The sequence below is a fragment of the Leopardus geoffroyi genome, chromosome C2 (assembly GCF_018350155.1).
Source record: "Leopardus geoffroyi isolate Oge1 chromosome C2, O.geoffroyi_Oge1_pat1.0, whole genome shotgun sequence".
NCBI lineage: Eukaryota > Metazoa > Chordata > Mammalia > Carnivora > Felidae > Leopardus > Leopardus geoffroyi.
Genome location: NC_059333.1, coordinates 72,245,002 through 72,269,691, shown reverse-complemented (window position 1 = coordinate 72,269,691; position 24,690 = coordinate 72,245,002). Strand labels below are relative to the sequence as shown.

The window sequence follows — 24,690 nt, the reverse complement described above, 5'->3', positions numbered from 1 at the left end:
ATTGTAATAAAATTAATTTTAGTGTACTTTAAAAGCTTTATTTTTTACATGTTTAAAATAGGTAGAAAGTAGCTTTACTTTATTTATATATAATTGGTACTCTTATGTGATAGTGATTTTTTTTTCATTTTCCCTTCCTTATCTTAAAAATAATTTTTTTTAATATTTATTTTTGTGAAAGAGAGAGCACGTGCGCGTGAGCAGGAGGGGGCAGAGAAAGAGGGAGACACAGAATCTGAAGCAGGCTCCAGGCTCTGAGCTGTCAGCATAGAGCCTGACACGGGGCTTGAACCCATGAACTGCAAGATCCTGACCTGAACCGAAGTCAGATGCTTAACTGACTGAGCCACCCAGGTGCCCCTGAATGTGTAGAATATTAACATGCACCCAAACATAAAAATTACATAAAAGTTACTCTCAGAATAACTCCCTCTTGTATCTTATCCACCCTGTGTCCACCCACCTTGTAGATAACTAATTTTATCACTGGGTAGTTTATCCTTCCTTTGGTATCTTTTATAAGAGTAAACATATATATAACTGCTCATTTATTAAATATTGCATACTATATATTTTCTAATTACATATAGTACTGCAATACTGTGCATGTATATTTTAATATTATTAGAAGTATATCTTCAGGGCAGATTTCTAGATATGAGATTGCCAGGTTAAAAGGTAAATGATATATAGATTTGTTAGAACTGTCAAATTCTCTTTGATTGGGGTACATTTTGTATTCCCAATGAGAGTACCTGTTTAGAAACACACTTGTCAACAGAGTACTGTCAGGCTTTCTTTGGCTCAGGTCATGATCTCACAGTTCATGAGTTTGAGACCCACATTGGGCTCTGTGCTGAGAGCTCAGAGCCTGTAGCCTGCTTCAGATTCTGTGTCTCCCTTTCTCTTTCTGCCCCTCCCCTGCTCTCGTGTGGGCTCTCTCTCTCTCAAATAAACGTTAAAAATTTTGAAAGAAAAATAGAGTACTTCAGGCTTTTGAATTTTTGCTAATCTGATGTATGAGAATGGTATTGGCATAGTGTTTCTTTAAAAAAAACCTTTGTTGAGGTAGAATTTATCTATGGTAAATTTCAGTATAGGAAAATTTACTTATTTTAGGTATATAGCTCGATAACTTTGCTTAACCCAAGGTCACGAAAATTTCTTCTGGAATTTGTTTTAGTTCTTATGTTTTGATATATAATCAATTCCATTAGTTTTTGAGTATGACATGAGGTAGAGTTGAGATTCATTTTTTACTCATACAGATATTGTATATTCTACCCCCATATATTGTAATGAGCATCTTTTCCCCAGTAAATTCTCTCTGAACCTTTTAGAATATCAAGTGACTCTAAGTGTGGGGTCAGTTTCCACCAGTGTCAGATTATGTCAGCTCTAGGCTTGAAGCCAGGAGGAGCAGTTTGTCTGATTATGTTCACTCTCCAGTTCCTTTGGTAATTGCTTATCATGCCCAGGTTTTTTGTTTTTTGTTTTTAATGTTTGTTTATTTTTGAGAGAGGAAGGGAGACAAAGCACAAGTGGGGAAGGGCCAGAGAGAGAGGGGAGACACAGAATCCAAAGCAGGCTCCAGGCTCTGAGCTTTCAGCACAGAGCCTGATGCAGGGCTTAAACTCATGAACTGTGAGATCGTGACCTGAGCTGAAGTTGACGCTTAACCAGCTGAGCCACCCAGGTGCCCCAGTATAATGTCCAGGTTTTAAAGTCGGTTTTTGTTGGAAGATATCTTCTACCAGTGTTTTGCTCTATCATTACTGGAAGCTGGAAGTCCTATTTCAGTGTAGATTTAATTGTTATTTCTCTTATTATGAGAAAGATTATCTTTTCATATAATTAAGGGACATTTTTATAATTTTGGGGGAGTGAAATGTCTGTTCTTGTCTTTTGCCATGCTCTGAGACTGGAGCTTGCTCAAGATTCTCTCCCTCTCTCTGCCCCTCTCCCCAGCTTGTACTCTCTCTCTCTAGAAAAGAAAAGAAAAATAATTGCTTTTAAGAAAAGAGAAATATTGCAAGTATAATCAAAAGTTCAGAGAAGTGTTCTTTATTAATTATTTTTTTAAGGTGGAAGCAGAGCGACGAGCCAGTGAGGAAGAAGAAAACAAAGCCAGCGAAGCATACATACAGAGATTATTGGCAGAGGAAGAAGAGGAGGAAAAACAACAGGCAGAAAAGAGGCGAAGAGAGATGGAAGAACAACTGAAAAGTGATGAAGAACTAGCAAGAAAGCTAAGCATTAATATTGTAAGTTTTAGGAGAGTACTTTGAAGTACGTTCCTGTTGCTTTGCGTGGTTTTCAAAGATCTGAGGAAGTTTTTCTGACATTTGCTCTACTTAAAAGCAAAACACATTTTTTTTGTTTTTGTTTTTTTGCATGTTGTTATATATTTGCTCTGATTGAAGTATTCTTCCTAGTATGTTAGTAAATTCAGAATATATAGGAAAGCTTCCTCTCTCCCCTTCCACATCTATATGCCCATTCCTGTTCCATCAGTCTCTTTCCCCAGAGGTTAGCACTATTAACAGTTTATTATTTTTTCTTATTCACCTAAAAAGGATGTATCAAGCACACTGTTCTTTTTGTCTTTTTTCACTTGATATGTCTTAGAGATTTTATGTAACTACACAGTCTTTTTAATTTTTTTAATGTTTATTTTTGAGAAAGAGACACACAGAGTGCAATTGAGGGAGGGGCAAAGAGAGAGGGAAACAGAATCTGAAGCAGGCTCCAGGCTCTGAGCTGTCAGCACAGAGCCCGATGTGGGGCTCAAACTCATGAACTGTGAGATCATGACCTGAAATGAAGTCAGACACTTAACCAACTGACACTGGGGCACCCAGGCGCCCCAGTGTAACTACACAGTCTTATGTAATTTTTTTTTTAAGAGTGGCAGAATATTCCATTCTATGGATGTAAATCACTTTTTGGGAGTGAAGCACATTAAAGCTTTAAATACTACAGTAGGCATGAATTTTATTACCTTGCTGTAGTTAAATTATTGCCTTAGGAAAAATGAATAGAAGAAAAGATGATAAAACCATACTGTAAGACTTGAGGGTATAGTGAGATCTAGTGATTTGAAAGAAGGTGGCAGAATTCATTTGGGGTTCTTTTAAAATACAAATTCCCATACCGTTTCTAAATCTACTGAATCAGAATCTCTGGGGATAGGATTTAGGGAGTACCATTCCCAGAGGCATCTAGGGAAGTCAGATGTGCCTTTGGGTTTCAGAGCCTCTAAAAATAATTCCTCTGCTTTCAAACAACAAATATCCTAAAATATAATTACCAAAAGGAAGTATATCCAGAACTGTGATTTTTTTTTTTTGAGAGGCCCACTGTTCATAATAATGTACCCAAGTTTTATTTTATTTTATTTTTTTAAAATGTTTATTAATTTTTGAGAGAGAGCGTGAGTGGAGGAGGGGCAGAGGGTGGGGGACAGAGGATCTGAAGCAGGCTCTGCTGTGACAGCAGAAAGCCTGATGCGGGGCTCAAACTCAGCCGAAGTCAGATACTTACTGGGCTGAGCCACCCAGGTGCCCTATTAGTGTATCCAAGTTTTAGATTATATACTCTTTTTAATATATTTTTTCTTTTAAAATTATAGTAGAATAGTTTTAAAAACATACATAATTAGGAAATTAAAGACATTGACCAGGAGAATAACAAATGAGATCAGTAAGAAAATACATCAAAGAGGAGAATCTGGGGTTATCTTTACCTGTCTTTTAAGAATCTTGTTATGATCCCTCTTGTTTTTAACAGGGATTGTAAGAGTGGAACTGTTGATATTTTAGAAGAATTCTTGGGGTGCCTGAGTGGCTCTGTCGGTTAAGAATCTGACTTTGGGGGCACCTGGGTGGCTTATTCTGTTAAGCGTCCGACTTCAGCTCCGGTCATGATCTCACGGTTTGTGAGTTTGAGCCCTGCGTTGGGCTCTGTGCTGGCAGCTCAGAGCCTGCTTCAGATTCTGTGTCTCCGTCTCTCTCTGCCCCTCCCCCACTTGTGCTCTGTCTCTCTCTCTCTGTCTCTCTCTCTCTCTCTGTCTATCAAAAAAATAAATGTAAAAAAAAAAAAAAGAATCTGACTTCGGCTCAGGTCATGATCTCATGGTTTGGGGGTTCAAGCCCCACATCAGGCTCTGTGCTGATAGCTCAGAGCCTGGAACCTGCTTCAGATTCTGTGTCTCCCTCTGTATCCTTCCCCTGCTCACGCCCTGTCTCTGTGTCAAAAATAACGTTAAAAAAAATTAAAAAATTCTTGGGTTTACTTGGAAAAGTTTGTGGTCCAAAACCAAATGTCTACCACCACCAATTATATTAATTTTTCCAGTAGTGTAGTAAGAATATTATGAGACTGGTAACAGCAAGTAAATATTTATGATATTGGTATGTTCTTAAATCCCCAATGAAATTATCTTTACATAAAATTAGCTTATATTCCAGGCATAGCCACAATTTTCCCCTATAGATTAAGGTAGCTATAATTATATGAAGCCATTCATTAGAAAAATGGATATTAGTAATATCATGCCCTTTGTGCTTTTAATGTAGAGTAAAAATGCAATTAATGTAGACCAATTTGGATGGATTGAATCTTATTTATACTAATTTTTGCATGGTCACTATTATTCAAAGGATATGTAGAATTTAAATATGTGCATAATTCCTGAAAAATTTTGTTGTGTAGTCTGAAGTAGTCAAAATAATAGCTTATTTTATTATAATTTTAAAAATAATATCTGTTATGCTTTTTCTCTTGTTGAAGAACAATTTCTGTGACGGAAGTGTCTTGGCTTCTCCCTTGAATTCCAGAAAATCTGATACAGTCACAACCAAGTCTCAAAAGAAAAGTAAGAACAAACAAACAAACACTGGAGATATTCAGAAGTAAGTGAACATGACTATTTATCAACTATTTATTGATCACTTACTGTATGCTGGTGTTTTTGTTCATATAGTCCACTGATAAATAAAATTCAGTCCATGAAATCTGTGAAAACTCTCTCCAGATGGTCTGAGATTGATGTAAAGTGAAAATAAGGCTGCTACTCACATAGCTTAGACACCTGGCTAGCACGAAGAGAGGTACGAAGTCTTTTTTATCTTGATTCTTCAGGATTTTCACGTTCCCATTTTCTCAAAAGTGACCAGTTGGATTCCCTTTTCTCCTGGTCTAGATTCAGATAAGAAAAAGCTGGTCTTATATAAGGTCATCCTTACTGAAGGAGGTTGTAACTTGGCATCTAGGTCATTCCCCTACCCTCTTTTCCCCAGTCTATGCATTATATTTCTTCCCTATTATACAAAAAGCATGAGTCAGGTAGTCAGTAGTAGAGTGATTTAGTCTCCTCACAGTGCCCCTCCAGCAGCAGGTAGAGTTGATGATTTTATGAGGATATAAGCTTTCCCATAGTAATTAACAATTGGAAGAGTTAAAGAACCACAATCTAGACTTTAAAAATAGGGGCACCTGGCTGGCTCAGTTAGTAGAGCCATGCAAGTCTTTTGTTTGTTTGTTTTTAGTATTTATGTATTTTTGAGAGAGAGAGACAGACAGAGAGCGAGCAGGGGAGGGGCAGAGAGAGAGGGAGACACAGAATCTGAAGCAGGCTCCAGGCTCTGAACTGTCAGCACAGAGCCCGACATAGGGCTCAAACTCACGAACTGTGAGATCATAAACCGAGCCGAAGTCAGACGCTTAACCCACTGAGCCACCCAGGCACCCCTAGAATATGTAAAGAATTCTTAATATAACTTAACAAAAGACAAACATTCCCATTTCAAAATGAGCAAAGGACATGAATGGACATTACTCCAGTGATGTGCATATGGCCAATAAGCATATGAAAAGATGCCCAAGATCGTAAGTCATGCAAATCAAACCACAGTGAGATACCATCTCACATTCACTAGGATGTCTGTAAACCAAAAAAATGAAAATAGTAAGTGTTGGCAAGGATTAGAGAAATTGGAATCTTGTACATTATTGGTGGGAATATAAAATGGTGCGATTTGTCAGTTGCTCAGAAAATTAAACAGAATTACCATATGACCCAGCAGTTCCACTCCTACCCATGTACTCAAAAGAATTGAAGACAGGAATTCAAACAAATACTTATACACAAATGTTTGAGTCAGTACTTCAAACAGCCAAAGGATGGAAACAACACAAATGTCCACTGAGGGATGAATGGATAAACAAAATATGGTATAATCCATGCAGTGGAATATTATTCAGCCCTAAAAAGGAGTGACCTACTGATACATGCTGTGACATGAATAAACCTCAGAAACATGCTACATGAAAGAAGCCAGACAAAAAGGGCTGCCTGTTATATGACTTTACTTATATGAAATAGATAGAGTAGGTAAATCTGTAGAGACAGTAGGTTAAAAGTCGTCAGGGCCTGGGGAAAGCTGGGAATGGGGAGTTACTGCTTAACATATATATGATTTCCTTTGGGGATGATGAAAATGTTCTGGAACTAAATAGAGGTGATGGTTGTACAACTTTGTGAACATACTAAAACGCCACTGAATTGTATACTTCAAAATGATTAATTTTAGGGGCACCTGGGTGGCTCAGTCAGTTAAGTGTCTGACTTTGACTCAGGTCATGATCTCGCAGTTTGTGGGTTAGAGCCTCACATCGGGCTCTGTGCTGACAGTTTGGAGCCTGGAGCCTGCTTCAGATTCTGTGTCTCCCTCTCTCTCTGCCCCTCCCCTGATCCCTCCCTCTCTCCCTCTCTCTCACCAAAAATAAATGAACACTAAAAAACATTTTTTTAAAGGAAAAAAATGGTTAATTTTATGTTATATGGATTTCATCTCAGATGTCAAATGATTAGCAAAAAGGCTACACAAGTGTGAAAATTAAGAAAAACTGCTAAGTAACTCGTTTTAGTTAAAGAATAAATTTTGATGGGAGGTGCCTGGGTGGCTTGGTTGGTTAAGCATCCAAGTCTTGATCTCAGGGTTGTGAGTTCAAGCCCTGTGCTGGGCTCTGCACAAGGCATGAAGCCTACTTAGAAAAAAAGAATAAATCTTGGTGGAAATAATAGGACTGAAAGTATTATATACATCAAAACTTTTGGGAGGTGGCTAAAGTAATATTTAGAAAACTTTAAATGCCATATCAGAAAATAAGAAGAAAGGCTGAAAATATACTCAAAATGATAACTCCAGGAATACATTGCTGGCCTAACATTAGAACATGAATTAATGGGGATGGGCAGGGACCACCTTCATAGCTGGCCACTGGCAGTACCATGGCGACCCGGAACCCCCATTCCCAAGGTGTGCAAGACTTTTGTTCCAGAAAGTTGGAAAGCTTGCAGCAGCTGTAGTACATGGTAGCCTTCTTCTTCAGATTGCCGGTCACAGTGGCTATGTGCAGATTGACTGGAAGAGAGTTGAAAAAGATGTAAACAAAGTGAAAAGATTAAGAAATCAGCAAATACGGCAGCACCTGGATGCAACGGAATTTTTCAAACAGAACATTGTGACATCCAGTGGATTTGTGGGAGGCTTTTTGCTAGGCCTTGCATCTTAAGGAGATGAATATTCTGTCACAGTGGAGTCACCTGTAAGAAGGGAAATGGTAGCAACAAGATGATTTCTTAACATTACCCACCAACAGAATCTCCAGGGCAGTAAGAAACAACTAGGTGGACACTACCAAACTCATGACTTAAGAGTTTTGCCATTTAAGTTTGGCAAACTAGTATTTGCTGTAAAAACAACCTATGTGGGTATATGTATAATAGTATTCCTGAGAAAAACATGGCTCTCATTTATCTTTTTAAAATTTGCATTTGTTTTTAAATTAGCCTATAAAATACCACTATTGGATGTAGATATATAGAGAAAAAATGTGTTGGATATATTCCCCAGTGAAATATTATCCTTGTTTTATTTAAATAAGATGTTCTTTACTTTGCTTTGTAAGTATAGTGCCAATAATTAAAAATTTGTATTACAGCTTCAACGTTAAGGTTGGCTTTTTTTTTTTTTTTAAGGTACATTTGCAATAAACTGAAGAACTACAATGCCCTTTTGTGGAAGATTTAGAAGTAATAGAATTATTAAAGATATTAAACATATTAATACCAAGAAAAAGAAAATGAATTAATGTTAAGCTATTAACTTTAAATATGAAAAGCATGGGAATGATCATTTTTTTTAATGTTTATTTTTTAGAGAGAAAGGGAATGATAATTCTTAATGAAGTAGGAATAGGAAGAAACTTAACCTGTTACAGGATATCTACTAGAAAATTTATATCAGATATCATACTTCATGGTAGAAAATTGAAATCATATCCTGTTAAGACTGGGAAAACACAAGGGTAGCCTGCTGTTTACCACTTCTGTTCAGTGTGTGCTAGAGATTTCAGTCTGCACAGTGAGATGATAAAAAGAAACAAAAGATAAGAGCTTGAAAAAGACGCCATTGTTAATTAGGAGAGTTTGGGTAGCTCGGTTGAGCGTCCGACTTCGGCTCAGGTCATGATCTCACGGTTTGTGAGTTCAAGCCCCACGGCCGGCTCTCTGTTGCTTGCACAGAGCCTGCTTCGGATCCTCTGTCCCACCCCCACTCGTGCTTGCTCTCTCTCTCTCAAAAAATAAACAAACATTTAAAAAATAAGTAAATTACCATTGTGGATTTAAAAAAAGAAGAAGAAGAAGAAGCCATTGTTATTAGACGTGGAATGTAGAAAATACATTGAAAAATCCAAGAGTTGAGAGATACATTTTTTAAATTAATAAGAGTTTGGGGCGCCTGGGTGGCTCAGTTGGTTAACCATCTGACTCTAAAAATTTGTATGGAAGTGGGGCGCCTGGGTAGCTCAGTCGGTTAAGCATCCGACTTCGGCTCAGGTCATGATCTCACAGTCTGTGAGTTCGAGCCCCATGTCAGGCTCTGTGCTGACAGCTCAGAGCCTGGAGCCTGCTTTGGATTCTGTGTCTCCCTCTCTCTCTACCCCTCCCTGGCTCATGCTGTGTCTCTCTCTGTCTCAAAAATAAATAAAAACATTAAAAAAAAATTTATATGGAAGAGAAAGAACTTTCAGATACCACCAAAGAGAAATAAAATGTGTGGTGGAGAGTTGGGTGCTTTTAATTTATAAGTAAATATATGTGATATTTTTGCACAAAGATAGATAAAACGATTAAGGCAGTGTAATCACTTAGAAATCACAGTTTATAGTGACTTCATGATGGCTTTGGTATTTTTAAAATATGTCCACAAATTCTTTGATATTCATCCCTTAAAAAGACAGAGCCCAATTCCCTTCCCCTTGAATGTGTGGACTTAAGTATACAAATAGAATTACCCAAAGGGATGTTGTGTACTTGGGAGACTAAGTCCTGAGAGGCACTGTGACTTTTCTCTTTTTTGGGTTACCTGCTCTGGGAAGTTTAGCTGCTCTGTTGTGAGCAGCCCTGTGGAGAGGCCCACATGGTAAGGAACTAAGGCCTTCTGCCAGCAGCCAATAACGAAATGGGACTTCCAGAATAGCCTTTTACATAAGTGAGCCTTCGTGGAAGGTGATCCTCTAAGCCCAGTCAAGACTTCAGATGACTAACATCTTCCCTAGACCCTAATGAGAGATCCTGAGCTCGAACCACCCAGCTGAGCTGCTCTTGGATTCCTGACCCTCAGAAACTGTGAGATAATGTTTGTTGTTTTAAGCCACTAAGTTTTGGGGTACTTTGGGTAATACAGTAGTAGTCATTTTAATCAGTGGGAAAAGGATGAACTTGTCCATAAGTGCCACAGGGACAGTTGATTATACGAGGAAAAAATGAGCTTGGACCTCTACTCATACCATATATAAAAATTAAGGTGGATTGGGGCACCTGGGTGGCTCAGTCAGTTGAGCATCTGACTTCGGCTCAGGTCATGATCTCACAGTTTGTGGGTTTGAGCCCCTCATCAGGCTCTGTGCTGACAGCTTGCTCAGAGCCTACAGCCTGCTTCAGATTCTGTCTCCTCTCTCTCTGCCCCTACCCTGCTCATGCTCTGTCTCTCTCTGTCTCTCAAAAATAAATAAATGTTAAAAAAATTTAAAAAAAAATTAAGGTGGATTAAAGGTCCATTAAAAAGACAACCAATAAAACTTTAAGAAGATAATGAAGGAGATTATCTTTGGGGAAGGATATTGTAGAGAGCAAAACATGATTGGATTATAAGATTAAGAATGCCTTTATCAAAATACCTTTAGAGAATAAAATGATAATCTTCTGTCTTTTGAGAAGATATTTTAAGGTATTTAACTGAAAAAAAAATGTGTGCTGTTAAAAAAATACCCACCTATGAGGAAGAAAAGATCAGTAGAAAAAGAGGCAAAAAATTTTGACTTTACAGAAAATGAAACCCTGAAAGTTAATATATATTTGAAAAGAAGGAAACACAAAGTCACAGTGAGGTAGCATTTCATACTCATCCTATTGGAAAAATTAAGGTTTCCGGCAATATAAAATGTTGTAGATGATAAGAAACACTTAATGTGTTTAGTGGGAATGTAAAAGGTTGATACTCTAGGACTCTGGGATACAAACACTAAAGAACCCCAGAAGAGGGGCACATGGGTGGCTCAGTTAGTTAAGTGTCCAACTTGCTGCTCAGGTCACGATCTCATAATTAATGACTTTGGGCCCTGCATCGGGCTCTGTGCTGTCAGCATAGAGCATGCTTCAGATCCCCTGTCCCCCTCTGTCTCTGCCCCTCCCCCACTCATTCTCTCCCTCTTCCTCTCTCTCTCAAAATAAATGAACTTTAAAAAAAAGTTAAAAAAAAAAAGAAACCCTAGAAGACATGTACAGAAACGTTCCCAGCAGTACTATTTGTAACAGCAAAAAGCAAAAGCACCCAGATGTCCAAAAGTAGAACTGAATACTGTCCAACAGTCAAAATGAATCTAGCTGAGGACAACAGGCATGAGTCAGGAAAATGGGTGAAGAAAAAAACTGTAGAATGCATGTAGTACGATTCCATTCAAAATCACGCAGTGCTAAGCAATACATGTTAAGGATACAAATGTGTGGTAAAACTATTTTTAAAAGCAAGAGATAAGAAACACTCTGAGGTGGAGGACAAAGAGGAAGCTACATAAAGGATTTTATTTATTTCTTTGTTTATTTAAATGTGGTTTAAGACCCTGAGATAAGGAACACGACAGGGATGTCCACTCTCACCGCTGTTGTTTAACATAGTGTTGGAAGTGCTAGCATCAGCAATCCGACAACAAAAGGAAATCAAAGGCATCAAAATTGGCAAAGATGAAGTCAAGCTTCACTTTTTGCAGATGACATGATATTATACATGGAAAATCCGATAGACTCCACCAAAAGTCTGCTAGAACTGATACATGAATTCAGCAAAGTTGCAGGATACAAAATCAATGTACAGAAATCAGTTGCATTCTTATATACTAATAATGAAGCAACAGAAAGACAACTAAAGAAACTGATCCCATTCACAATTGCACCAAGAAGCATAAAATACCTAGGAATAAATCTAACCAAAGATGTAAAAGATCTGTATGCTGAAAACTATAGAAAACTTATGAAGGAAATTGAAAAAGATATAAAGAAATGGAAAAACATTCCATGCTCATGGGTTGGAAGAATAAATATTGTTAAAATGTCAATACTACCCAAAGCTATCTACACATTCAGTGCAATCCCAATCAAAAAGCACCAGCATTCTTCTCGAAGCTAGAACGAGCAATCCTAAAATTCATATGGAACCACAAAAGGCCCCAAATGGCCAAAGTAATTTTGAAGAAGAAGACCAAAGCAGGAGGCATCACAATCCCAGACTTTAGCCTCTACTACAAAGCTGTCATCATCAAGACAGCATGGTATTGGCACAAAAACAGACACATAGACCAATGGAATAGAATAGAAACCCCAGAACTAGACCCACAAACGTATGGCCAACTAATCTTTGACAAAGCAGGAAAGAACATCCAATGGAAAAAAGACAGCCTCTTTAACAAATGGTGCTGGGAGAACTGGACAGCAACATGCACTTTCTCACACCATTCACAAAAATAAGCTCAAAATGGATAAAGGACCTGAATGTGAGACAGGAAACCATCAAAACCCTAGAGGAGAAAGCAGGAAAAGACCTCTCTGACCTCAGCCGTACCAATTTCTTACTTGACACATCCCCAAAGGCAAGGGAATTAAAAGCAAAAATGAACTATTGGGACCTCATGAAGATAAAAAGCTTCTGCACTGCAAAGGAAACAATCAACAAAACTAAAAGGCAACCAACGGAATGGGAAAAGATATTTGCAAATGACATACCAGACAGAGGGCTGGTATCCAAAGTCTATAAAGAGCTCACCAAACTCCACACCCGAAAAACAAATAATCCAGTGAAGAAATGGGCAGAAAACATGAATAGACACTTCTCTAAAGAAGAAATCCAGATGGCCAACAGGCACATGAAAAGATGCTCAACGTCGCTCCTCCTCAGGGAAATACAAATCAAAACCACACTCAGATATCACCTCACGCCAGTCAGAGTTGCCAAAATGAACAAATCAGGAGACTATAGATGCTGGAGAGGATGTGGAGAAACGGGAACCTTCTTGCACTGTTGGTGGGAATGCAAACTGGTGCAGCCACTCTGGAAAACAGTGTGGAGGTTCCTCAAAAAATTAAAAATAGACCTACCCTATGACCCAGCAATAGCACTGCTAGGAATTTACCCAAGGGATACAGGAGTACTGATGCATAGGGGCACTTGTACCCCAGTGTTTATAGCAGCACTCTCAACAATAGCCAAATTGTGGAAAGAGCCTAAATGTCCATCAACTGATGAATGTGGTTTATATACACAATGGAGTACTACGTGGCAATGAGAAAGAATGAAGTATGGCCCTTTGTAGCAACATGGATGGAACTGGAGAGTGTGATGTTAAGTGAAATAAGCCATACAGAGAAAGACAGATACCATATGTTTTCACTCTTATGTGGATCCTGAGAAACTTAAACCCATGGGGGAGGGGAGGGAAAAAAAAAAAGATTAGAGTGGGAGAGAGCCAAAGCATAAGAGACTCTTAAAAACTGAGAACAAACTGAGGGTTGATGGGGGGTGGGAGGGAGGGGAGGGTAGGTGATGGGTATTGAAGAGGGCATCTTTTGGGATGAGCACTGGGTGTTGTATGGAAACCAATTTGACAATAAATTTCATATATTAAAAAAAAAATTAAAAAATGTGGTTTAAGACTTTAAAAATTGTAACATACATATATTAAAGTGCACTAATCTTAAGTGTACTTTTGGTGAATTTTTACATATGGATAAACTACTTTCCAGGTTTAGCTACAGAATATTTCCAAAACGTTCACTGGTGCCCTTTCCCTGAGTATTTCTCTCCCTGAACCACAATGTGTTGTGATTCTTAGGATTCTTTCATATATTTGTAACTGTTCTCTTGTAAACTATTTGTTTTTTATGAAATAGGCACACGCACATACACTCTCTTAGATCTTTAAGACATGAGTGAAAAAAGGAAATCAGAAGGATGTGATTGTTTAAAAAAAGCACTGTATCGAAATCATGCTTTTTTAAAAAATTGGTTACATGTGAGGAAACAGGGGAATGGAAAAGGGTATATGTCTAACATTTCTATTCACTTTTTTTTTTTTATGTTTATTTTTTATTTTTGAGAGAGAGAGTGAGTGGAGGAGTAGCAGGGCGGATACAGAGGATCTGAAGCAGGCTCTGCACTAAGAGCAGCGAGCCCGATGTGAGGCTTGAACTCATGAACTGTGAGATCATGACCTGAGCTGAAGTCTGTTGTTCAACTGACTGAGTCGCCCAGGTGCCCCTCTGTTTACTTTTTTACAATGAGCACATATTCATACGTTATCTGGTTATTATAAAGAATACTCACTGGGGCGCCTGGGTGGCTCAGTCGGTTGAGCATCTGACTTCAGCTCAGGTCATGATCTCACAGTCTGTGAGTTCGAGCCCTGCGTCGGGCTCTGTGCTGACAGCTCAGAGCCTGGAGCCTGCTTCAGATTCTGTGTCTCCCTCTTGCTCTGCCCCTCCCCTGCTCATGCTCTGTCTCTCTCTTTCTCAAAAATAAAAACATTAAAAAAAAAAAGAAGAATACTCAGGACAAGCTCATAAATCTTTCCTGATGATGTTGAATAAGTATCTGGTCACATTTTGTTCTCTACATGTGGATTTCAAAAAAACTGTTATGCTATAATAATTCTATCTTGGTAACTAATATCCAGCATTGGCAGAAGAGTTTCTTCAGCTATGAAAAAAAAAAGTTTAAATGAGACTAAACTGGGCTCCTGTTTCCTCTTATCAGTTGAAAAGGTAGTTCTTGTACTTATAAGTTTGCAGAGTAAGTGTTTAGAAATGATTCAGCTAAATACGTGGTTTATATATTCTAGTTTATAAGGGATGTTATTTGTTCTTTATATGAGATCTTGGACTAGATTTTATTTTATTGTTTCACACACTATTTATGGTGTTTTAGACACAATGGAACTTACATATTATTTGCAATCAGATGTTTTTCCATTGTTTTCTTTAACTCTAAAAACAATAGCTAGCTACTCTTTGAAAATCACCCGATGTTACCGTTGCTTGAAGACAGCCAGCATTTTAGGAGATTTTAAGCATAGTTGTGTATGTATTTGGATTTTTTCCAGTTTTAAAAATATACTTAACCATCTCATAACCTGTCCTTTTATTCCCATTTCTTTTACAGCATTTTTCATCATATTAGAAACTTCATGTTTTCAGTGACAAACAGCCTATTAAAGATGCTTAGAAATTTAGAGAAATGAGGGGTGCCTGAGTGGCTCAATTGGTTGAGCGTCCGACTTCAGCTCAGGTCATGATCTCACGGTCTGTGATTTTGAGCCCCGCGTCGGGCTCTGTGCTGACAGCTCAGAGCCTGGAGCCTGTTTCAGATTCTGTGTCTCCCCCTCTCTCTGCCCCTCCCCCACTCATGCTCTGTCTCAAAAGTAAATAAAAACATTAAAAAAAAAGAAATTTAGAGAAATGCTCTTATACTGATAAGTTGATAGATGTGTATTTTTGTAGGCAGATAGTTTATATAAAATGTGTATCTAACAAAATCTCTATGCCAGAATAGTAAAGAATCTAATCATGGATACTTTCTCAATAGTAACAATTCAAAATGTAGTAAACAGGGGCACCTGGGTGGCTCAGTCGGTTAAACGTCCGGCTTCAGCTCAGGTCATGATCTCATGGTTCACAAGTTCGAGCCCCGTGTCAAGCTCTGTGCTGACATCTCAGCTTCGGAGTCTGCTTCAGTTTCTATGTCTTCCCTCTCTCTCTGCCCCTCCCCTGCTCATATTCTGTCTCTCTCTAAGAGAAGTAAACTTAAAAAACTGCTTTTTAATGTAGTAAACAGCCATAATTTCTGGCATTAAAAAGAAACTAACATATCCTTTCTCCTGATTTAAAATTTAATTTCCATTACTTTTGGGAAGACTATATAGTCTTGAGTTGTTTTGATGCTGTGCACCTTTTGAATTTCTTTTGAGAATTAAGAAATGTTTAGATTTTACTTCCTTTTCTGTTTTTCACTAAAATATCAATATTCGGCCTTTTAAGTTTTGCTCTGGAATTAGGCCAAAATACCTGAGACAGGGAGATGGATATACTCTTTCTGATAAATCAGCCAAGTAGCAAACAGACAACCTTCACCTTCACATAAATAGCTAATGTGATGTATTATATTGGTTACATACCACTTCTCTGTCAAAGCATTCAAACTTTGGTAAAGCTTTTTTTTTTTTTTTTTTTTTTTTTTTTGTTAAGGTATTTGTCACCTAAATCTCAATTTGGATCAGCATCGCAGTGTGAAGTTGTACAAGAAAGCAAGAAAAACTCCATGTCCAAGGTATGTCGGTACTAAAGATGTTCTTACTTTGGCAGGTTTACTAATGCTATAGATTGCTAATACTTGTAGTTTCCTCATTTTTTTTTTTTAAATCACTGTTGTATATGGAACCCCCTTTCTTAGTCATCTTAGGGTTACCTACACTAGGAGTCTGCAAACTTCTCTAAAGGGCAAGATAGTAAATATCTTTGTGGCTGTATGGTCTTTTTCACAACTATTCAACTGTGCTGTTTCGTGTGAAAACATCCATAGACAATACATAAACAACTGGACTTCTCTTTGATCAACAAAAACTATTCACAAAAATAAGCAGCATCTGAATTTGGTCCATGGGCCATGGTTTATGGATCCCTGACTTAGACAATCAAACTCACACAATTAAACAGCCTGTGCCTGGTACTAACTTCACTTTCAGTGAAGATTACAGGATGGGAAACAAAGCATGCTGGTAGGGCAGCATCAGCCATATCTGTGCAGCAAAAGTCTTCACTGCAGAGCTCCTAAGGGACAGCCTACAAATGAGACAATGCAAATGAGTTTGGAAACCACCCCGGCTTAGAAGCCCCGTGCCCCATAAAAGTCCATTATTTGTTGTAACAGCCCATGGGTGTAGCTTCCAGGGGTCCTGGTAAGGAATACACCAAAAGAGTTGTAAGTCACTTACAGAAGCCCTAAGATTTGGCTTCCCGCTAAGTGCTTATAGATCATTCACAGTTCTTCCAGTATAGATACAATCACAAGTAAGTTCATTTTTACCATAAGCTCTGTAGCCTAGTAACACAGGTGACATTTCACTTTTATCAGGTTTCTAGGAAAATAGAACCAGGAAAAAAAAAAGTGAGCTGACACCAAGGTTGATTTCCTACAGAGAAGTTTTGTTAACACTTTTTTAAGAGGTTCCTAAAATTATTTAAACTCACCTATCATTTAATTGGCATTTACCATGTGCCAGATAATGTATGTATTATTTTCTTCAGTCTCCATCACAGGCACCAGCTCTGTAAGGTAGGTATTCATTCTTGTTCCATTTTACAGTTAAGAAAACCAAGGCACACAGAGATATGAGACTTGTACCAAGTCCCTTAAGTAGAGATGATAGAGGGAGGATTCAGGTCCACATGGTCTGGCTCATAATGGAACTGAGGATGGAATAAGCACTGTAGGGTGGGATATTTTTCCTGTTCATACCCACAGCAAAACTAGGTAAGCAACCTGGAATTTGTCCAGTCCAACCACATTGGTTCATAAGAAATGCTATAAGGAATGCAAAGCAGAGTAGGTAAAAAATTTAAGGTCAAAACTAATCTTAGGTCTTTACTTACCTCAGACCTGTAGGTGAGGAGAAATATACTGGCAAAAACAAAGTTTCTTAACCTGATAAGGTCTACAGTTAGAATCCAGGGAGTACATACGGACCTCAATGGAAGAAAAGGTTTATCTTTATTTTCACCTAACCTGTCATTCCTTTAATTATGAATGTAGACTGGAAACCATAATACTATTAGCAAAAGCTGTACCTTTGATCATCAGTGGAAAGCACAGGTTTTTATCACTTTACATTTATAGCAGGTTTCTTGAAATATTGTTATTCATCCCTACTTCAATATTACAAGTTATTAGACTTGCCACTAGGTCTTAATATTTAGTGTATTGATGGGTACACATTATTACATCAGAAAGTAAAACATTTTTAATAATTGTGTTGCAATACAGGTTGTTCCCTTTGTAATCCTAGGTGTTTATTTTTATATTGAAAAATATTCAGTAGACATCTGTAAACTTTACCAAAATGCTGAAAGGTAGAGAGTCCATAGCACAAAAAGGGGCTAAAAACCTCTGGGCTAGAGGAAGTTTGTAAGGTGAAAGAGAGGTCAGGTCCTAGTGCCAGTTTATTGGCCATATATAGAATCCAGTTTGTACATTTTAATCTGTAGGTATTCATGGGAGTGAAAATGAGGGAATGCCTTAATCTAAACTGGCATGCAGAATAAAAATACTATTTCAAAATTTTTTTTGAAGTTTTTATTTATTTTGAGGGAGGGAACTCATGCGCACAAGCAGGGGAGAGGCAGATAGGGAGAGAGAGAATGCTAGGTGGGCCCTGTGCTGTCAGTGCAGAGCCTCATGCAGGGCTCAGTCTCAGAAACTGTGAGATCAAGACCTGAGCCAAAGTCAAGAGTCGGACGCTTAACTGACTGAGCCACCCAGGCACCCCCAGAATAAAAATACTATTAACAATTAATGTATATCATTAGTAGTAACGCTATTTTTTTTTTTTTTTTTTTTTCTTTTTAAGAGAGAGTACAAGCATGGGGCGCCTGGGTGGCTCAGTCGGTTAAGCATCCGACTTCAGCTCAGGTCACGATCTCACGGTCCATGAGTTCGAGCCCCGCGTTGGGCTCTGGGCTGATGGCTCAGAGCCTGGAGCCTGCTTCTGATTCTGTGTCTCCCTCTCTCTCTGCCCCTCCCCCGTTCATGCTCTGTCTCTCTCTGTCTCAAAAATAAATAAACGTTAAAAAAAATTTTTTTTTAAAAAGAGAGTACAAGCAGAGGAGAAGGGCAGAGAGAAGGAGAGAATCTTTTTCTTTTTTTTAAGTTGTTTATTTTGAGAGAGTGAGTGAGCAGGGGAGGGGCAGAGAGAGGGAGAGAGAATCCCAAGCAGACTCTGCACCATCAGCACGGAGCCTGATGTGGGCTTGAACCCACGAACCACGAGAACATGACCTGAGTGGAAACAGTCAGGTGCTTAACCGACTGAGCCACGCAGATGCCCCAAGAAAGGGAATCTTAAGCAGGCTCCATGCTCAGAGATCCTGACACGGGGCTCGATTCCACAACCCTGGGATCATGACTTGAGCTGAAATCAAGAATTGAACAATCAACTGACTGAGCCACCCAGGCACCTTTAATGCTAACTATCTTATAGTTACAATTAAGCTAGAGTATTAGTATAATTAGACTTCTATATTATGACTAGATGTTTTCCCCTGGTTCACTCAGTCTTTTTCTGTTTTCTACAGGAAACTGACGGTACTATTGTAAATAGCCCAACAAGGCAAGATACAGAAATTGAAGAAGATATGCCAACACTTTCTCCGCAAATAGGCATGGACATTCAAGAACAAGGTGCAAAGTCTTCGGTAGAGTCACCTATGCCTCAGTTATATGCCAGTGGTAGAGAGTGGTGCCTTGAAGCAGAAGTCAAAATGAGACCAAGCAATCATGATAAAGAGTTATGCGTCCTAAATCATGAGGGACCTGAAGCCAGAGTTCCATGCTCTGGAGAAACAGAGAGCGCATGCACTATATCAGGTATGACACAGATAATTGAAAGTAACACAGTTGAGACAGAAAATGAAGACTCTTGCCTCCTGACCAGTAAAGATATTTCCAAAAGAAAAAACCAGGAATCTTCATTCGAAGCAGTCAGGGATCCCTGCATTTCTGCAAAAAGAAGGAAAATGTTCCCCAGAGCTTCCTCAGACCAAGAGGAAACAGAAATCAACTTTACCCAAAAACTGATAGATTTGGAACGCTTACTTTTTGAGAGACATAAACAGGAAGAACAGGACAGGTTGTTAGCATTACAGCTTCAGAAACAAGTAGATAAAGAACAAATGAAGCCAAACCGGCAAAAAGGATCCCCAGATGAGTATCAGTTACGTCCTACATCTTCACCACCAGACAAGTTGCTAAATGGACAGAGGAAAAATTCCAAAGACAGGAACGTCAAAAGACAGACTGATATAGAGCATTCAGAATCTCGGAGAGGCTCAAAAAATGAAAACTGGCAGCCATCTTTTAAGATCCAGTTGAAACATTCAGTTAATGTTAATGGGAGAAAGATGCCAAATTCTTCTAGAGATAATTGTAATGTATCTAAAAGTGCTCATTCCCTACAGCCTAGTAAGTCACAGAAAAGTATTTTTCAGATGTTTCAGAGGTATACGAAGTAATGTGTGGGTAAAGGGAGTGTTTCATAATCTAGTAAAGCTGGATTGTGAAGCTCTCTTCTATCATAGAATCTTTATAAATTTTTTCGTTAATTTTGCTCTGTGGTCACACTCACTGTCCTTAATTAAAGGGCTGGTGATTACAAGAGAGAAATATATAAATGTGTTTCTGCCAAACTCAGTGGTAAGCAGGAGTCCCAATCCTTTCCTTTTTTAATAACTGTGATATACTGTTGGACAATCCTTATGGATATAAGAATGCCTTGGTGAACTCCCAAGAAATTTTCGAGTGCCATTCTCTTTCCAAAAAATGCATGTTTTATGGCCTTTGCCTCCTTCCCTTTTTGTCCTAACTAGTAATCAAAGTAAGATTATACTATACCAGGTAGTTAGGAGTTTTCTTACAACTTTCCCATATATTTGCAGAGCACATGACATGCATCTTCCATAACACTAAAGTAATCTAGTTTTCATCTCCACTTTAATTATTTTAAGCATTATAGCATTTTCTTCCATTTAAAATGGTTTATGATCAATGTGAAATCAGAAAAATCAGAGTTTCTTGGAAAATTAGGAATTAGTTGACAAAGGAAACTAGACTCTTGTTGCAAAAGGAGTTAAGAGTTGGGGTGAGACTCAGTGGGGTGGATTGACAATTTGGAAATGCTAGAACTGAGTGAATAATTAGAAACAAGGTCTAGGATGGAGTAGTAGGTGAGGTTTGGCAGAGGATTCCCCCTCCTCCTTTCTCTGCTTAATGACATGGAAAACATTTGGGTTTAGGCTTTTCACACCACAGTATCTGGTGTCAAAATAAAAATCAGTTACTAAATTGCCTGAAATTTGGGGACTTCACATTTCTATTATTCTGGTATTCTAGGGGAATAAATGGGAATTAATATCATCTCATATTATGGGACTTGGGACATAACCATGTGTTTATTTCCTTATATTATCATTTATATTGATGCTGACTTTTATTTGTGTTTATGGACAGAAAAAGTCTGATGCTTGAGTTTTGCCATCTTACCCTGAATGTTAAATCAGAAGGCAGTGATTTCATTTTGTGAAATTTAACTTAGAGATGTAATCTCTTGTTCATTAATATGAACAGCTTTAAGCAAATAACAGTTTTAACAGCATTTCTGCTGATCTCTAGTTATTCATCCTTTTAAAATAAAAGTATAATAAAATGTCCTGGAGCTAATTCTAGCTTAAATTTGTCAGTATTTTTATACCCTTATTATTTTTCCCTCCAAATTTTGTAACTGAAATTCTGCTAATCTTTGCATATTTGGTGGCATCTACTTCAGTATTGATTGGGTAATTATGGGTAGAATTCTGAATCTAATTTGAAATTTAGTTTGCCCTTTCTCAACAAAAGAATGATTGCCCTCTGAGTAATGATCGTGCTGAAATGAAGTCTAGTCAGAAGCTAACCAGATTTCTCTAAAATATGCTAAAATCTATTTTCATCAAACCAGTATTTTTCTAAGAGCAATTTCACTTTACATTTTAGGTTGAATACTCTTGGAACTCCTCAAAAATTATATAATTAAATTTTTCTAGAATAGTCCATGACCAAAAAGGGAAATAGTGTGACATCTTTAGGATTTATACATTTAACCACTTAATTGTCAGTGAAGAAGTCTTCCTGACCTTAAGATAAGTTTTAATTTCTCTGTTAGTTTTTCGGATAATCTGACCTTATATGTCTTTTTGTTAGAAACTACTAAATGTTATGTCAGTCATTAGAGTATTGCTACTTCTCTCCTTTTTGTGGAAGGGATGTGAGAGTTATTAACTTCTCAGAGAGCACCTAGGACCGCAGAAGTGGAGAATCTGAAAATAAAATAATTAAAAATGGACTATTACGTGTATTTTACCACAATTAAAAAAATAAAAATTAACTACATAAAAGTTAAAAGTTCTGCATTACTAAAACTATTACCATAATTAAAACTGGAAAACATGGCAAACTGGGGAAGAAATAGATACAATTCATCACAAAGAGGTCATTTCCTTTATATGAAGTGTCTGCCAATACGTAATGAAAGTGACTAATAACTCAGAGGGAAAATTAGAAATAATCCCAAGAAATATCCTTCCCAGGAAAGGAAATACAAATGACTCTTAAATATGTGAAATTCATAATATCACTTACACTAATGTGCATACATTTTTATTTTTCTACCCTTCAAATTAATTAAGATAAAGGTGTTTCTTGTTTTGTATTTGTGTCTGTATGTGTATTTTGGGGTTTTTTTATTTTTTATTTTTTTATTAATTTTTAAAAATGTTTTTATTTATTTTTGAGACAGAGAGAGACAGAGCATGAACAGGGGAGGGGCAGAGAGAGAGGGAGACACAGAATCTGAAGCAGGCTCCAGGCTCTGAGCTGTCAGCACAGAGCCTGAAGTGGGGCTCAAACTCACGGACTGTGAGATCGTGACCTGAGCCGAAGTCGGACGCTTAATGGGCTGAGTCACCCAGGCGCCCCTGTGTGTTTTTTTAATCTTGTCAAGAGTGTGGGAAAGTAGGCACTCTTATCCTGTTGCTTGGTATCAATAGAAAATTTAAAATCCCAATTCTGAACTTAGCAATTCAACCTCTAGGAATTTCCTAAAACTATCTCACATGTATGTAGAACGACCTGCACAAAACATTTTTGTATGGCATTGTTTATAATAATAAGCTTAGAAACAGACTTAATGTCACATCAATAGATACTAAATAAATGATGGTACGATGAAATACTATATAGCAATCAACAGCAACAACAGAATCACTTTACTGATGTGAAAAGATATATACATGTATTTGCATACAATGTCTAGAAAGAGACGCAGTAAATGTTGCCAGCAGGAAGAGAAACTGGGTGGCTGGGGGAAAGGAGGGGGGGAAGAATAACTTTTTTTGATCAATCATATTGAATATATCATCTAGTCAGAATTTTAATGTTATTAAAATATTGCAAGATGGGGGCATCTGGCAGGCACATTTGGAAGAGCATGTGACTCTTGATCTCGGGGTTGTCAGTTTGAGCCTTACATTGGATATAGAGATTACTAAAAAAATAAGTAAACTTAAAAAACATTGCAAGATAAAGGAAGTTTATTCATCTCAGCCTGCACCACTCTAAATGGTCTTTTTTGCCTTTAAATTTTAAAAATCGTAATTCCGGAAGATTTTTTCAGTGTGGAAAAAATACAGCATTGTGAATGAATTTGAACGTATTTAGCTTTAAGGTACTATTTTAAAATCATTTGAAAAGCAAGACTTGGGGCACCTGCATGGCTCAGTCCATTAAGCATCCGACTTCAGCTCAGGTCACGATCTTGCAGTCTGTGAGTTCAAGCCCCGTGTCGGGCTCTGTGCTGACAGCTCAGAGCCTGGAGCCTGCTTCAGATTCTGTGTCTCCCTCTCTCTCTGCCTCTCCCCTGCTCATGCTCTGTCTCTCTCTGTCTCAAAAATAAATAAAAACATTAAAAAATAAAATAAAACAAGACTTCTGCTTTCCAGGTAACATTGCAGCAGACCTATAATCCTGCTGAGAGCAATGAGAAAAGCCAGGTAAAAATGTAAAGGGGTAACTGGGTGGCTCAGTTGTTTAAGCATCAGTTAAGCGTCTGACTCTTGAGTTTGGCTCAGGTCACGATCTCAGTGTGAGATCAAGCCCCGAGTCAGGCTTGCTTTGCACTGACAGCATGGTGCCTGCTTGGGATTCTCTCTAGAGCTCCCTCTCTCTCTGCCCCTCCCCTGTTCACTTGTGCATGAGCTCTCTCAAAATAAATAAACATGAAAAAAAGTTAAAAGTGTAAAATTGCCTACTTTTTGAAAAGCATCAGACAGCTACTGAAACAATGAGGACTAAATTGGGGGCTAAGATTCTAGAGAAGGGAGACTTAAGAAAAGTGAACTCATGTTTGCAACCAAAAAGTGGTTTTCCTGGTCGCAGGTGCCTGTTTTGAATGCAGGACAAGAATCAGGGCTGGTGCTGGTGAACAGAAACTAACAGAGCTCTTGGCTTTCTGATGAAGCTGGAATGAAGATAGTGGAGACTTGAAAGTCCTCAAACACAATGCCAGTTTTCCCATCAAGGTGTAATTGCAGAATTTTGAAACTGCTTGGGGCAGAGGCTAACTGAAAATAGCTGAAAAGCAGAGAGAATTGTCATCAGGCTCACACTGCTGATGAGACCAAAGAAAAGCATTCATGACCTACCAGGGGGAAAGAAGCCTATTAAACACACCAGGAGTTCAATTGGAAGCCCTGGCACAGGAGTCTGGTAAAGTACATCCCAGGGGCCAAATCTGCATACTCTTTGTTTTTTAGGGCCTGTGGGCTAAGAATGGTTTTAATTTAGCTTTTAGATTCCTTAGTTCACAAATATTTAATCCATAAGGAATTTAACTATGGGGCTAGTAATTTGGGCATGTTTTGGACTGCAAAAACAAGGACGTATATAGTGCAGGAAAGAAGAAAAGAATTCCCTTCTTAATTTGGTCACTACCTGTATGACTTAGGTGAACTACTTGCCTTTCATTATCTCACTTTCTTAATTTCTATATGGGAATCATAATGTAACTAACCCAGTTGCTATCAAGTGGTAAGCAACTAGCACAGGCCTTGACTCAAAAAAGAACCAGAATAAGTGATGGTCCCTTCCCCCCTGGCTGTTCTCTGCCCATTTCCTGGAAGGGTCTCACTTCATGCAGTGACTTTGTGTTCCCATCAATCTCCAAATGTGGCATCTAATAAATTGCAATCATCTTCTGTCTACTGAGGAAGACTCC

The 24,690-nt window shown here is 38.1% G+C and overlaps 1 protein-coding gene across 1 annotated transcript in view; it reads left to right on the top strand.

The window, feature by feature from the left end:
• RNF168 (ring finger protein 168) overlaps positions 1-22,128 on the top strand; it is a 39,789-nt gene extending 17,661 nt beyond the window's left edge. The window contains exons 4-7 of the mRNA XM_045502465.1: positions 2,085-2,264; positions 4,792-4,913; positions 15,860-15,941; positions 18,962-22,128. Coding sequence (XP_045358421.1) covers positions 2,085-2,264; positions 4,792-4,913; positions 15,860-15,941; positions 18,962-19,897 — 1,320 coding nt within the window. The 3' untranslated portion in view covers positions 19,898-22,128. The remainder of the gene's footprint in view (positions 1-2,084; positions 2,265-4,791; positions 4,914-15,859; positions 15,942-18,961) is intronic.
• The last annotated feature ends 2,562 nt before the right edge of the window (positions 22,129-24,690 follow it).